The sequence below is a fragment of the Perna viridis genome, chromosome 13 (assembly GCF_037379345.1).
Source record: "Perna viridis isolate PV_CMFRI_1.1 ecotype Kerala chromosome 13, ASM3737934v1, whole genome shotgun sequence".
Taxonomy (NCBI): domain Eukaryota; kingdom Metazoa; phylum Mollusca; class Bivalvia; order Mytilida; family Mytilidae; genus Perna; species Perna viridis.
In genome coordinates, this window is record NC_142457.1 from 9,788,404 (window position 1) to 9,805,706 (window position 17,303).

The 17,303-nt window shown below is 32.8% G+C and overlaps 1 protein-coding gene across 2 annotated transcripts; it reads left to right on the forward strand.

Moving 5' to 3' along the window:
* The first annotated feature begins 2,361 nt into the window (after window positions 1-2,361).
* LOC148599504 (sodium- and chloride-dependent glycine transporter 1-like) lies at window positions 2,362-15,322 on the forward strand. Of its 2 annotated transcripts, XM_088557810.1 has the most exons (17): window positions 2,456-2,473; window positions 3,713-3,806; window positions 5,601-5,733; window positions 6,054-6,201; window positions 6,715-6,846; window positions 7,092-7,301; window positions 8,167-8,221; window positions 8,895-9,027; window positions 9,203-9,337; window positions 9,897-10,000; window positions 10,375-10,499; window positions 10,824-10,936; window positions 11,598-11,738; window positions 12,103-12,256; window positions 12,706-12,821; window positions 13,563-13,724; window positions 14,693-15,232. In XM_088557810.1, exons 5-17 carry the CDS (start codon window positions 6,828-6,830, stop codon window positions 14,906-14,908), a joined length of 1,683 nt encoding a protein of 560 aa, XP_088413936.1. In that variant the 5' UTR covers window positions 2,456-2,473; window positions 3,713-3,806; window positions 5,601-5,733; window positions 6,054-6,201; window positions 6,715-6,827; the 3' UTR covers window positions 14,909-15,232. The 2 variants fall into 2 exon arrangements, with proteins under 2 accessions (XP_088413935.1, XP_088413936.1); XM_088557809.1 differs by lacking the exon at window positions 5,601-5,733 and having other exon boundaries at window positions 2,362-2,473; window positions 14,693-15,322.
* Window positions 15,323-17,303: the final 1,981 nt, after the last annotated feature.

Consider the following 17,303-nt stretch of genomic DNA (forward strand, 5'->3'; position numbering starts at 1 on the left):
ATATATTCGACCTTGTATGGTTTAAGAGGAGTTGCGGCTCAAAGAAATCGGTCTCTTCCTTTAGTAGTGTAGAAATGAAAGATAAGTGTTCTTGATTAATCTTACAATATATTAAGCCTAAGTTGTTTTTTGTAAACATCAATGGATTTGCTCAGAAATTTTTCAATGTTCGAATGTTAGAACAGTGAGGTTAATATATGTCCTTGAAGTGTTCATTGTCAGTGCATATCAATCAAGTTATAACTCAATATACCAACATAGAAAATCTTGTCTTTTTTCTTCATTTCTTCCGATGGTGCAAATAGTCACATTAAACTTTCAAAAGGGTGTTTTTTTCATACCATGTCTCACCCACTGCCTGATTCTTACTGAGACTGGTACACTATCATTAAGGATCATGTTTATCATTGATAATTATAATAAATGTACAGTTTTATAAGCTTTGAGTTCTGTTTTTGATTCATGAAAGCATACTTGTTTTAACATTACAGTCATGTAATATGTACTTTCTGTCAATAAGTATCTTCCATTTAGATCGTGAACTACTGCACTCCATTACATAATACTTACACCTTATAGTATCTCCGCACAATGAACAATGTCTCTTTTCTCGTTAAACCATATTGGAAACTTATGATTCATTGTCCTTAAACCTCGACAGTGTTATAATGTCCTTGGCATTTAGTATATTGAAATATTGTTCGAAATTATGCAATGTCTTGTATAGATAATTTTTAAGTAGTTGTCTTCGTAAGATTCATGCAAATTCTGTAATATGTGATAAACCCCCAAAAAGGCTATGGATTTTTATTTTTGTTATTAAGTTGCTTTACAGGTCTGTATGATGAAATATGTATAATCATTAATTCCAATCTGTCTGCTCTTCGGAGATGATCAACATTGAACATCGAACAGTTCTATTGAATTTTAGTGTCATTTACCGAGTTATCGCCCTTAATTTTGAATTCTATAGTGCATTCTATATATTTTTTATCTCGTAAAAACACGGGTTATATGAAAGACCAAATGTTAATTTCCGTTTACTAAAGTAAAATAAACATAAAAATTTGTAGGCTTTCCAGACATGTATCACAATTTTCATGACTCTAAGCTTGAATACTACTTAAGCACTTTTCTGCCTACAAATTAATCTAATTGTGTATATGTATGTGGTGTGGATCGCAGAAATTGTATTGCTTTACCCAAGTGTGTATACCTCATGATATCAAAAATGACGATCAAAGTGTTTTTAAGTTTTTTTAAACATTGATAGGTCAATTGTATCTGAAATGCACTATGGAAAAATGGCCGGAAATTTTCCCGTACTTTTTCCCTATATACATGTACATAACCAAAAATATCTACGTTGCATATATTTCAGGATAACTGTAAATAGCTTTTTGGTTGTTTTCTAGATGTATAAAATATGTTTTGAAGAAAAAAAAAAAGAAACCAAATTGAAAAAAAAAATGATGTGCTACTTATTGCCTGATTCTTACAGAGTTCAATTTTTGGTTAGTCGTTCAAGTTTTCTATCAAAGTTTGTAAAAAATGATCTTCCAATCTTTGTTGATTTTTTATTTCATAATTAACATTGTATTTTGACCACAAATGTCTTAAATGATTTCCATCTTATCTAACAAGCGGGATTGCGGATGTTGTTTTATTGTGTCAAAGTGAATATGTTTTGAAAATTAACGCAGAGAGTTTGCCATATCTGCGAGTCATAATTTTTCTCCACTAGGAAATACATGTATCATTCTAGTTCGGTTTCTATTTCTAAAGGATAACATCCCCGTTTCTCGTTAATGATTTCCTTACGAGTTAATGGTTTCTGACGTAAAAGAAGTTTATAAACTCTAGCGTATTTACGTATTTTTATACTCCCATATTTCGCATCCACAGAGCAGTATAGGTTTAACTAATATTTCAAATACATTTGTAAGTGTACTTTGTACTTAATTGATAGGTTCTACAGTGTTTTCATAGAGATCGATGGTAGAGGAAAACTATTGACCAAACTATACGACAAACACGATGACTTTTCATTCCGTATTGTCAACTTTCTTTTCATCTGTGGAACACTACATATGCGCCTGCGTATGTAGTTTTCACATCACTCATAACGCTATACTAGGCAGGCTTTTTGTATCGCGCAAGACTTCTTACAGTTAGGCTTCTGGAACAGACAATTTTGAACGATTGTCCGCAACGGAAATAGGATAACCTAAAACAATATGTTGAAATGTTCAAGTTATCAATAGAATGAATACAGTACGATATGCACTATAACAGCTGCACACTGTTTCTTATGCTCTATTTGGAACAAGTCATTAACCTTGCCCTCTCGTTAAACAGGTTAGTATTGCGTTTTGTGTAAATGGGCATGCTGTGCTAATATTTTCTCTCTCATTTCATTGTAACATATGGTTGTACTTTATATGTTTTATTAATGGATTTGTCCAACTTCAAGGTAAGAAAAAAAATCAAAAACAAAAACCGATAAAACCAAAAAAAAACTTTTTTTAATTTAAAGCACGTAACGTAGTTTAATTAGTAATAGAATTACGGAATGAACACATCGCCAATAAAAAGTCATAAAAACAATGGTGAAAAGTCCTCCGAATGTCATGCGTATCTTATAATTAAAGATCAATAGAGGTACTGTTACAGTTGCAGATCTATGGGGTTACAGTGGAAGTAACCTCTACTCCTAAACTGGTTTGTTTGAAATGTAACTGCACGCATTTGTTTAGGTTTAATTGATCAATAGTAGCTTGACCTCCCCATTTTGTACTGGACCCGCCAATGGTTTACTTTCCAAAGGTTTGACTGTGCCGTACATTTACACCATAGATGTATGTGTCTATACATCGATGATTTACACGTACATTTTATGTTGTTCTGTTTTGTACTTATATCTCTCAAATCTTTATAGTAAGATTTCTGTTTAATCATACTCCATAAAATTGATTCCTGTTCTACAATCAGTATCTGGAAGACGAACCCAATGGAAGGAGGATTCGAATTGCTATACAAAATGCATAATCAACGGATAATGAAGTCCTATCAACAAAGATACAACAAAGAACATAAAATAATCAAACTGACACGCACATAGAAACAAAAGTAAATGAGCAAACCGAACTCCACTAAAAACTGGAAATATGGGCTAGGTGCACCGGTTAGGTAATAGACACATACGACAAAGGACATGAAATAATGAAACTGACAAACACATAGAGACAAAAGTAAATGAGCAAACCGAACTCCACTAAAAACTGGAAAAATGGGCTAGGTGCACCGGTTGGGTAAGCGTTCTCTGCTTTTCTAGAAGCGCTCGCCGAGCTGCTTGTTAAAGTCACGTTCGGGAATTAGACGAAAGAAGAAAACTATAATACGAACGTTTAAAAAATCGGTTCTCAAATCCCTATTAGATAATATTTTAATAATTATACATGGTTAAGATAATGTTTTGTTTGTTGGGGGTTTAACGTCCGAGCAGCAATATTTCAGCTATATTCAGAGGAATATGGTTAAGATAAATGAAAATGTAAAATAGCATTAGCTTAATTCAAATGTCAGATCTACATGTAAATGACCAAAATTAATTTTGTTGACAGCGTATATTTTTTTAACAATGCAGAAGTCACTCTACAACAGTGTAATTTGTGTGAAGGTCGCTTTGTTTTTATACTAACATTAATTTTAGGAAAGTATGCCGCGTGTATAGTAATAGTACGAGGACAGATGTTCAGTATTGTTTGGAGTTAGTTTTTACACAGATGGGAGAAATAAACCGCCAGGTAAGATCAATTTTTCTTTATTTTGTTGTTTTTTTCGTCAATTTCCAGGATCGATGTACAAATAATGGGAGAATTTGCACTCGAATGGAATAACCCTATCGTTTGGTGCAATTGAATCACGTTTAAATCAAAACCGAAAATTTGCACGCTTTATCTGATATGTACCATGCATTGCGCATGTACTAGCTTGCACAGATTTGTTTCCTCGAATTTATTAAGGATAACAAAAAGGGGAGTCCTGCAAAAAATGCAAAGTATATCAACTATATCTATGAAATCGATATGGTTGTAGGACTACACGGGCAAATATTTTTCACGTGAAATTCATTTTAATCGAGCTTCACATGAAATTCATGTGAAATTCACATGAAATCAACATGATTTTCATGTGAAATTCACTAAACACGAATTTCATGTGAACATTTCGTGTGAATTTCACGTGAACATTTCGTGTGAATTTCACGTGAAGGCTCCATTCACCCAAATTTCACGTGAACTCTGTCACTTAGTGTATTTGTTCAATTCAGGTGAAAATCATGTGAAATTCATGTGAATATCATGTGAAATAATTTTGCCTGTGTACATGCATAATAAATTGTAAAACTAAGCGGGACAGAGACAATTTTACCTTCCTGGAGAAAGTACATACATTTTCATCCCGGTGGAGTTGTTTGTTTTTACATATACACCATACATATTTTCGATATATCGTAATTGTTGCTTTATTTATATTGCCTTCATTAGTTTGTTTATACATGTGTATTGTGCGTGTGATTTATCCTTGTTTAATGGCAAAACACGAATATAACCAGTGTTGAACATTTTGTTGCTTGTATATAATCAATATAAAACATCAATACAGCGCATCGACAATCTGTCACGGAACATATGCACAACAGGTCTTATTATTAGAAATCCGTTTTTGTATAAAATATTACTAAAGAATTTGTTTCCCTTTTTACACACAAATTATTATTAAGTTTGTTAATAAAAAACAGACGAGTTTTAAGGTCATATTGACATCTTAACGTTCATTTTGGGAGGTATAAAGTTATTTCATGCAGACGACAAGGCTGTAAGCAGGTGTCTGTCCGGCAAATTGCGCACTATAGAAGTTTTCAGATTTTAGTATCTTTCTCGATGAAAAATCCTTACATTCTAAATGGCATCAGTGTATAATGATACTACTACATGTACTTGTATTTGTTAAGGAAATGTACATGTCACACCATCCCAAACTACCCTCTGTCGATAAGTCTTTTAGTAGTGAATATTGCTAGTTTTTGCCGAAATGCATAACTGGTATGAAAATTTTGTTTCGAGACTTTTTCACCAAATTATATGTATTACACTATGGTAAAATTTTAAAACTTGTGCCTATGAAAACTGTGTAGCAGCTTAGCGAAATTCCATGTTCCTTCTCATAGAAGGTGTTCGTACATTGCTCTTTTCAAAGGCTCAGAGGTGCATGGTCAAAAATACACCTTTAAAAGACTGTCCATTCAGAAGCCATGTAATACCTAATATGATATAGATACCACATGGTAAATTTTATCCCATGGCATTTTTTGTTCCAATGTTAGTAAATATTTATTTATTTATGTTTTATTTAATTAATAGCATATGTATGTCCAATAGCACAAAGATTTTTTAAATTGACAATGGATGGCTCAAAGAATGATTTAAAAGTTTCAAAAAAAACCAACCAAAATTTGCACAAAATGAAAGAGTAATCTCCCTTTTCAATGAATTTCAACCCTTTCCATGTTATTTATTTCTCTTTATCCGTTGTAGTTTATCAAAAACCAACATTCAATTCTGAGAACAAAGGATGCATTTGCGATATGAAATGGATGAATTATTTTTGAAAACAAAATTTGTCATGTGCCACCTACTGCCTGGTATTGCATGGACAACCTCTTAAAAGGTACATGTATCGTATTCACGACCGTCTGTTTGATCCGAGTACCACCTTAACTGATCAGAAACAATATATGTTACTTTACAACGTTGATATAAGACTACGAGTTTTGCAATAACATGGACATAGGACTAGCATAGCTTGTACGATGTATACATTTTGAAATATTTCTCATTTTTCAAAATTTAGAAACATTATTTAAACATTTTGTAATTTGATTGATTGATTGATTCGTATTTGAGTTGCTGACTACCGGTGGGCCTGTCACTAAACAAAGTAACCTGGTATACCAAAGAGACCCAACCTAATACTTGTATATATTTTAGGGAAACGACAATGGAAAGGAAAATGAGAATCAGAAAGAAAGAGCCAGCTGGGGAAGCCAGTTAGAATTTATATTGACGTGTGTAGGGTTTGCAGTAGGTCTTGGGAACGTATGGAGGTTTCCATATCTATGCTTCAAAAATGGAGGAGGTAAAAGAATATACCTGTAAAACAGTATTTTGGTCTGTTTAATTATGTTACGCATCCTACAGAGTTTGTCTAATTTCTATTGTTGTAGAAGTATTTTTAGAACTTTTTAAAGGTCCATGTAAAACTATTAAACCGAAGATTTATTTACCCAGTATAACAACCAGTGCATATTAGTCTGTTACGTCAACTGTAGAAGGTATACAGGTGTTCATATTAAAATGCAAGTTTCATCTTAATCTATCAAAGCAAACATAAGACGTGTCTGAAAAAAAAATGACTGACCTTATTCTTCGGCATTATGACCTCAAAGTCAATTTAGTAATGTATTTGAAGGCTCCATTTATATTTACCGTGAAAAACCTTAAGTTGTTTATGAACCGAAACTTGGGAGGATGAAAGCTAAAGATTCACTCCTCATTAGAAAGATATATGTAGAAACAACAATATATACATGTATTATAACATTGTCTATGGTGCCAAGCCAATGTCTACATATTTTAATTGTTATTTCAGGAGCATTCCTAATACCTTATGTGATATGCCTCTTATTAGTTGGCATCCCTCTGTTCTATTTGGAACTATGCCTCGGACAGTTTAGTAGTCTCAGTCCTATCAAAGTATGGAGGATGAATCCATGGTTTAAAGGTATCGTAAAGGCTTAAATTGTTCTTTCGTTCCCGTCAAAGTATGATATGAGATTTTCACGAGCTTTTGTCTTCTCGAAATTCTATCGTACATGAGTTAAGAAAATTCAAGCGGTATCTCATTTTGGGTGGGGTCCGTATTTTGCATTCAACCCAGGGGTAGCTGATAACCATCTAGATTTGTGAGTGGAAGGGATCTGCAATAAGTTTTTAAAATTACGTTTTATTATATTACATTACTTCCAGGTCTTGGTATATCAATGTTGGTAATTTCCGGTTTGGTTTCTATTTACTATGCTGTAATCATTGCTTATTGTACCTACTTCTTCTTTGCGTCGATGCGGGTGGAAGTTCCTTGGAAATACTGTGATGATGAATGGAGCACGTGCAACTGTCGTGATGGCAACCAGAACAATACACTTCCGGATCCTTGGAATGGAACTAGAACCAAATGTTGTACGTCTTGTGCTGTTAATGTAAATATGTTAAGATATTTATTTTTGTTTCACTGAATGTGGAAAACACAATTATGTAGATGTCATTGCAAAATAAACCATAGTTGTAACCGAACAGTATATTTGCGTGGAAATAGCAAACGCCTGACTTTTTAGAAGTGAGAAATATGACGATTAAAAAGGGGGTGTTTTGTACAAAAAAAAGTTTGCTCTTCTGGCTATATACAAACGATGGAAATGAATTGTAAAAATGGGAAACATTTTGGGTGATATGTGAAGAACGGGCAATTTTCATCCCGTATGGTAGTTGTCTTTGTGACATTCTCACCATATCCATTCTTTTTATATCAATCTCTCTTCAATGAAATTAATAACTAAATTAAAATTTTAATATATCAAATTATTTTGATTTAAGAAAAAAAATAATACACAGGAAGATACCATATGAGTTTATATACATTTCACTTATTCAAATACATGTATATTTACGTAAAATTAACAAAATTAAATTACCTAAGGACCACCATCTGTTCGGACAAATTTTTGGTTTCAATCGGCTTCTTAAATTCGTATGGCTTTTCTATAGGAAAGAAATTAACAATTACAATCAAAGGCTGTCATCCATTGCAAATTTCGGGACACTAGCAGTGGCGGATCCAGATATTTTGAAAAGTGTGTGAAAGGGGGGAGTCCTGCTTGGTTAAAGAAAAGAGAGGGTTCCAGGCTAAATATTTGCTCATATTTACCGACATTTTGCACGAAATAAAAAAAATATTCCGACAAAAGAGCAGTTCCGATCCTCGGAAACCACTAGGTCCGTCACCAACATCCAATAAGTATAGTATTTTATGTTTCTATGTTTTCAGTGAACTTCACATTTTGGGAGAATTCAACAACATCAGCAAGCGATGAATACTTCAAGTAAGTGTAAATATTTAATGAAATACAACGGATATAAAAGCAGACAATACATAATTACTTCGAAGGGTTCGAATTTATATTTTCCAAAAAAATGAAGAAACTGGACAATTTTGAGTTCATTGCGATATGCTCGCGTGTGATGTACTTTCATAGGGCATTTGAGTAGAATAAAAGAATTTTCCGTAAAAGTGTAAATTGAGCATTTACAGCCCGGCAGTTAACTCAGTATGGTCTAAAATGCTTATTGATATTGAGTGCCTCCTGAAAAATGAGACGATACCACTTTGTACTAGATTCGTGGTTGATTTTTTTTATTTTAATTGCTTAAATGATAACAAACAGTCACACACATTGTTTTGAGCATAGCTATGTTCATAGTGAAAGATTCACGATTGTTACAACTTTACAGAGTTACTGGTAAAATAGTGCTTATACTTGTGAAATGTATCCATTACAATACAACAAGACATCACTCACTGCATTACAAAAAAAAAAATCATTTGCCAGAATGGTCCACTTTAGCCTTGTCGAACTTTTCTTTAATGGTACTTGCGTTGTGTTTGCGTTATTATTTCTTTCTTTTAACTTACATGTACATGTACCAGCGATTTCAATATTAAAACAGCATGAAAAATACACGTAATTTGATTTTTCATGATTTTCTTTTTTTTAGTTACAATGTTCTTCAAATCACCGACGGAATTCACAACCCGGAAGCCCTAAAATGGGACATAACTCTGTGTAACCTGTTTGTGTGGCTTCTTACTTTCGTTGTATTGTCCAAAGGAATTAAGTCACTCGGAAAGGTACATTTAAAAATACTAACACAGTTCACAAAATATTTTAATTTATATTATGTATACCACTTAACATTTCTAAAGAGTAGAGCAAATTATTATGTTGTGAAAATAAAACAAAATCACTTTTTATTGTATTTCTGCATTTTCTTATTTATTGATATTCGGGTATATTAAACTATAGGTTGTATACTTTACTGCAATATTCCCCTATGTGCTGATTACAATTCTTCTGATCCGAGGATGTACGCTCGAGGGCCACATAGAAGGTATTAAGTTTTATTTGACGCCCGACTTCAGCAAATTAACCAAAGCTGAGGTAAGCAATCAATATTCAGTTAACGAAGAAAACATTAGATGTATTACTACCACTTCATGTGACAGTTACTGTGTAGATTTATTTTTACTTTCATTCCCATGGTCCTGTAATCGCTTTTCACTTCTTAAATAATTACGATTTAATGATTCCTCATTATTATTATGGTTGCAGTGCAGATATGTACATTGTATATGATGCTTTAAGCAAAAAATTTCAAAACCGTATGTTCAACTTGCTCAATGTTTGTAGGCTAAGAACATGTTTTCAGTTAATTGCAAGGCAACAATAATATGACATTTTTTCACATAAACCAGATTGTTCATAAAAGGCATTTGATTCTGTTTTCTTTCCAAAAAATTGAAACCAGAACAATTATTTTTGGATAAAAGGAATAAAGCCGTTTCTTCAGAAGTACCTGACCGGCCCCAATATGTATAAACAAAGACCACCAATGTTATGCGATTTCGGATTGAAATACATTTACATTTGCATGTATGCGTTCTGCAATATGCTAACTTTACTTTCTTTACTAAATAAATTTATATTTAATGCACTCAAGGTATGGAGCGATGCTGCCGTCCAAATATTTTTCTCCCTGGGAACTTGTATTGGTGGTCTGATAGCCATGTCCAGTTACAACGAGTTTCATAACAACGTATTGAGGTAAATTATATTTGCAAAACACGAAATAGAGATGATAATTCATAAAAAATATAAATGTATAGACAGGCCTGGCTATGTCATTTGTGCATGAAATGCAGTAATTCAAGGCAAAATTAACAACACGCCTTAACTAAGCGTCTGCATGAAAAATTCAAACATTTCCTAACTAGTACATACGTCATTTCAGAAATGCGTCACTTCCGACAAAATGATTTGAGCAATGTATTTTTTCCAGAGAATCTACGAATAATAGGACGTCGGTGGGGTTCCATCCCCGATAAAGAATTATAAAAAAAAATAGCCCTTATCAAGTATACTCAATATAACTTTGAGAATGTTGTTTTTATTTAATTTCTAATCATCTAATTCTGTAGGGATGCGTTCCTTATCCCACTGATCAACTGCTTTACCAGCTTTTACGCCGGATTTGTGACGTTTTCTATCTTAGGATTCATGGCCCATAAGAAAAATACCACCGTAGAAAAGGTTGCAGCAGGAGGTAATTTTATTCTAGTATGTTTTTAATCAACTTTGATTTAAATTGAGTCACTATTGTACCTAATCTTTATTGTACATTACGTAGCTGGAGGAAGTATCATTCCATAGTGCTTTTCGATTTTCGAATTAATTACCAGCTCTAGGTATATTAAAATTCTATTGTTTTTTTTGCTGTTTCAAAGCCCATTACAATGTATCTTATGTGGGAAATTGATCATGAATGTTTTGAACATACTCAGGCGTTTCGTCAACGACAGTACAAATAATAGAACATGAGATTCAATACTTAGTATCTGTCATCTTCACACAAATATGTATTTTTTAGGTCCAGGATTAGCCTTCATCGTTTACCCAGAAGCACTTGCTCAAATGCCTGTATCCCCGTTATGGTCAGTGCTATTTTTCCTAATGATGATGAATCTCGGTTTTAGTACACTTGTAAGTCATTAAATTACATCAATCATTTAGGTTTCTGTTAACTATCATTATTCCCCCATTAGCTTATGTGCTGTATGTTGCTTTTGTTGCAATCTATTGTCGTGTAGTTTTGACTTCTGACCGTTTTCTATTTTATTTCTATTATGCTGTAAGCGTCAAACTCAAATGCTATTTTAAAGGTCTTTATTTTAGAGGCTAATAACCTGACAAATATTCATACACATGGTTTTCCATTGAAGTAGCTGTCCACAAAATAATCAGGAATTTAGAAATATATCCAATATTATGTTGTGGGACTTCGAATTGCTAAAACGCAATTAACTAACGTAAAAAACATACATGGAACATATACTACTGTTATGATAGCGTGATATAGATATATACTACTGGATTAGTTTTATAGGAAATGAAAATAGCGGGAAAGGTAACTGTGTATCTCAACTAAGAATTTATTGATTCAACATTTTTAGAATCTTGAACCCGAACAATGATGTTTTAAGAGAATGATTTATAGGTACATGTACATAGAATGCATTCCAGCAATAAAAAGGTCCATAACGTATTTTCTGTATGTATCATCGATACTAACGAGCCTACCAGAGTATTAGGTTGAACTGCACTTAGAATGAAAGCTGTACAAGCATTTTTTGTATACCTTCAGTTTTCTATGACTGAGACGACCATTACTGGTATATATGACCAGTTTCAAGGGTTCATAAATAAAAGTAAGAAAAGGCTCTACATTTTTCGTCTGGTTGTCTGTCTGACCTTCTTTGTCCTTGGACTGCCGATGACAACTAAGGTAAGACTTAAAAAGGAGATAATTTCAGAAAGCATAACATTATTCAATCGGAAATACAAGTCTAATAAAATATGACGAGGAGGTTGAATAAAGTTGTTTAATGCAAAAATTAAAAAGTATAACGGCCACAAAAACAAAAAAATCTTCAAAGCATGCTAGAAATGTTTTTTGAGTCAAAGATCCTTAGTTATCTCTTTGACGGCATTTTTATTGTGACCCCCGTGAACGAAAACCCTATTGTTGCTTGGATATAAAGCATGATAAAAGTACACTAATTATTTTTCGGGCCTTCAAGTATATCAGTATAATATCCACCCCACTTAGTAATTCTAATAGAAAATTTTTTACCCGATTTTTTTTTCAGGGAGGAATGTATATGGTTGACCTCCTGGACAGTTATGTAGGAGGATTCCCTTTGTTATTAGTTGGAATGATTGAAATCATTGTAGTTGTGTATGTATATGGTCTTGGTTACAACAGCGAGAAAACCAACCAATTCCCGATGTCGTTACTAAGGGGTATGTATTATACAGGAGGTTTAACCTTATTTGTTAACAATTTATTCATTGGTCAAATTAAAGACGTTTCTACCCCTTCCAAATCTGGAAATTTGTCGTTTTTGTTTGTTTTAGTTAAAAGATTTTTTATTCTAAATCTTGAACATTATTAGAATCTTTTGTGAATATTACTTATCTAGTACCTCTTTAATTGTATGTATGTTATGATTGTGTTCTTTTGACTCGCCAAAAATGTATTCCGGTTAGCAAACATAATGTGTGTTCTCATCAAAGTTCTAAGATACCAATTGACACAAATTAGATGATGTCTGCCTGACATACATGTATGTCAAGTTTAAATATTGCAAAAATTAGAGCTTGTCCTAGCGGCATGATTCGATTTCAAAGATTGTTTTACATGAATAGTTTCGTTGAATATCTACAAAATGAGTATGATTATTTATTTCTAGGGTTTTACTGCTTCAAATCTAATATAGAAATGATGATTGGCGCCAGCTTGCTTACCAAGATGACATTTTATTATTTTGGAATAATGTGGTGCATTATATCACCTTTAATATTACTTGTAAGTATTTGGTAATGCTTAAGACGCATATTACAAATTATTTGTACATTATTCTTACTTTAATCAATCGTAATTATTTTCTATTCTTTCTGATTATTGTTGTGATGTCCAGTCAGAACCTTTAATGCATTTGTTTGTTCAATCAGTGTCTAATCGATAACATTATAGCTTGCCCAATCTAAAACCATGGCAGAGTCAGTTCCTATGGTGGTTTTATCCATCATGTCTTGTATTCAATCGAAAATAAAGTTTATTTTGTTTGATGAATCTATTATCCGTCGTTTACATATTTTCTACATTATCGTTTTTTGAGGCCACTACTCACCCCTTTTGGTACAACTTTAGTACAATTACATGATACCACTACCAAAATATGCCAGACTCACCTGACATTCTTACTACAGGAAAGCTAAGATGACAAAAGACAAACTTAGACAGATACAACGGACAGAAATAAAATGAAATCACTTACAAATCCTCAATTAAATGAGCAGTTCTGGCTCCATCATAACACCACAAACAAGGATACAATGTAAGGGTCACCAAAGCTTACTCCGTTTTTGTACAGTCATGTATGTCATTTTTGGTATATCGTAGAAGAGTTGTCCACAGAAATGGTATCAACAATAATATTGAAGTTCTAGAAATTTCAATAGTCTGAAGCGTTTTTTTTTGTGGCTGTATGGGGAGATGGAGATTACAAATTAATAACATATTAATCTTGACTCATTATAATTTCAGTTTGTTGTTATACTTAAAGCGTTGCAATATGAGCCACTTTCCTTAGGAATCTATATTTATCCTGACTGGGCCAATGTGTTAGGATGGTTGGTTGTCATATTTTCAATGTTGTCCATTCCTGCTTGGTGTATATACCACTTTATTACAAAAGATATTTCGACGGTAAGTATACCACCTATAAAGGAACGCATTACGCAAGCCGCCTAATTTAAACGCATTACGTATGCCGCCAAAGAAAAACGCATTATAAATGCAGCAATATAAAAAAGCATTACGTAAGCCACCTTATAAAAAAGTATTACAGATACCCTCTAATATAAAAGCCTTCCAGATGCCGCATAGTAAAAACGCATTACGAATGCCCTCTAATATAAAAGCATCACGGATGCCGCCTAATAAAACGCATTACGTATTCAGCCTCATAACGAATGATTCAAAATTTTAATTTTTATGATACCGGGGACAAATCTGCGACGAATGCAACACACGCTTGTATAACTAACTCTGGTTGTTCTTTTTATGAAAACACAACATAATCTTGTGATTATAATAATTTTTTGTCGTTATATATATTTAGATTCACACCTAATGTAACCACTTGTTTTTACTGATGTTGTTGGGTATTTCTACAAATAACAATACAGGGTTATGTACGATTTCAACAAAAAGCTTATTTTTACATTTGATTAATTAACACCGAAAGAAACACGCCACAAGGAGGTGCAAAAACAATGCGTGAATGCCAAAAATAGTAAATGCCTAGATAAAAAAAGCAAAGAAAATGAAGACAGAAACAACGGAGAAAACAATTACAAACTAAATTGAAAACTCGTGGAAAAAATGAAAGCAAATGAGCACAAGAAATCCATTTAAAAAAAGAAAAAAATATGGTGGGTTCAACACCCATTGCTTTTCTCGATTGGGTTATGTCATATATGGTTTAATAGTAAAACACCTCTTTGATTGAACAGAAATCTGCCTCTTTAGAGGAACAAATCGATTCTGTGGAGTGAATGTTGAGTTGAATATTGTTTTTACGTAATTTTTTAGAATTATGCATGAAATAATGATAATACGTGTAGTCAGAAAAGTATATTGAAAAGAAAAATTGAATTCACAAAACATTGTAGGGATGCAGTCCAAAAAATACATGGGGACCATCAAAAATGGCAAAACAAGAGTGGTCGTTCTTTATTCACCCGTTTAAGAAGAGTCGGACACGTTTGGATCTTGAGAGAATAAAACAATTACAAATAGAGCTATCGCCAATGATGTCAAAAACAGCTCCAAGCAATCTTGAACATTTAGCTGAAGAAGAGGGTCTGGTTCAAAGAAATGAACTTTGATATAAATCGGAATAGATTGATCATGTGATATATCACCTCAAGTCAGTATGTCATTATTAACCTGAACGATAACCTAAGAGGAGAAACGGCTTTCCTAGAAAAAAATTGCATTTAGTGGTCATCCAGGTCGGACGTGCTTTGACTGGTATTAAGTAAATTATGTAATGTAAAGTATATCCAAAACCTTGGAAAATGATAAACAGTTCTTATAACTTAAATGTGATATTCTATGTTAGTGTTTTTTTCCAATATTATGGTAAACTTGGGAAATCTAGCCACTGTAACAACCACGGTAACTTTAGTAAATATTTTATGATGTCTGGGTATTTACGGCTCTTATATGTGGTAATTGTCTTACATTCAATATTATATATACAACAAAATGCATTATATTAAATCACATGCAAATCTTTATCCAATGGTTACTCATGTTAGCTCGAAATGTAAGCGGCGCAAATTTGCAGTTCAGTGTTTTGCTAAAAAAGGGTCTTGATTTTCCCATTCTCTGTTACAAAGTCCCCATACCTATCTTTATTCAATATGATGCAGGTGTAACTGTTACCGTTTATATATGGTACGAAATACAGTTTTCATGTTGTACCTTATATCTTTTGATGATACTTGCAACTCCTATTGCAACGTTAAATGTAAGTATTATGTGTAATATAAAAACCCATTTACTATACCCCCATTTCCTTTGATCCGTATCCAAATAGCGGAAAATAAATTAGGTTGAACATTTACTCAATTAATTTATGGTACGAAAGACAACACTTGAAGCAAAATATGTATAACTCACGATTTACAAATTGTATTTAAACTTTTTCATACACGCATCCACGTGTATTTACAACTTACTGACGCATTTATTAAAAAAAAACCATTATATTTCACATAAACACAAATAATGTGTTTCTTCCCGACTATCATGCAACATATCATGTCCATTTTACTTTAGAATTTTCATTTTAAAAAATAACATTTGAGTGAAAGATTGATTGATTTATCACATGTTCCCTAAATAATAAGAAAAACGAATTCGTTATTTAGAAAGTAAACACTACAGATTAAAAGGGTCATAAAATACAAAAATACCAACAATATATATTGCAAATTTCAATTACCTGTATACAGGTTTCAAGGAGTAACTTCTCATAAGCATCATTAAAATCAAATATATAGGATGATCTAATTAGAAAAAAAATAATTGTATACAAGAACTACTCTCAACCAAAACTATCGAAATAGTCAGCTAAATCCATCACCAATATCTTCTACAGTTACTATGTGCATTACAAAGAATGAATCTACAGTGTTTTAGTTATTCTGAAATTTGTTACTTTGTCATTCAAAATTAACCAGTGTTATATATGATCTATAATATCTAATACTTTAATCCTTTATACGTATGTAGTATTGGCGGGAGTTTTACTGGAGTTATCTTCCCCTGTTTGAGTGCTTGTGATGTTATAATCATAACTACCTATACCACCACGTTCACCATCTTTACATATATGTTTGATTTTCTTAAAATAAAAAAATATGATTAATTGTTTTTACTGTAACGGGAGTTTTCTGTATAACGAAGTTTCTCAGTAAAAATGACCAGTTAATACATTGTAATCTGACTAAAAAAACAGCAATACCAATCTACCCATATAAGTAGTGTGTTATTCGTTTAATAAATGATGGTAAATGTTCGAACATTCATTAATGTATTCGCTTTTCTAGATTTGACGTGTCGATATCAACTACACATGTACTATTATTCAGACTAAATAACCTTATAAAGACACCCAGTTGTGTGAAATGTTCGTGCACTGGGCTCTGTAAATGTAACACTATAAATGAAAACTCTACTTGAATCGCGCTAGAACTCTAACAAATAGGCTTCTGGAATAGAGTTTTGTTGCTACAAGACTGAAGTCATCACTACAGAAGTTTTATGGTCGTTATCATGAACTCGTGGATCGTTATGGTGTATCCATCAGCACCATGAAAACTGATTTATTCAACGGGTCATAGTTTTCCTTCCCTCGTTTGTCTACCCCGGACTTGACTTTTTATGAGCAACTCGGCGGGTGTTTCTAGAAAAGCAGAGTACGCTTACCTTACCGGTGCACCTGGTCCATGCTCCCAGCTTTTAGTGGAGTCCGAGTTGCTCATTTACTTTTGTTACTCTGTATGTATGATTTTAGTTACTTTATGTTCTTTGTTGTGTATGTCTGTTTTCCATGTCTGGTCTTTGTCCCTGGATTACATTCTTTTGATTACCGCTATAACCTTGGTTCCCTTGATTACTCTTTGAAACATATAGTTTATTTGACCAAGTACAAATCCCTTGATATAAAACAAAGATGCAAATCGCTTATAAATTCATAACGCTAAAAATTAA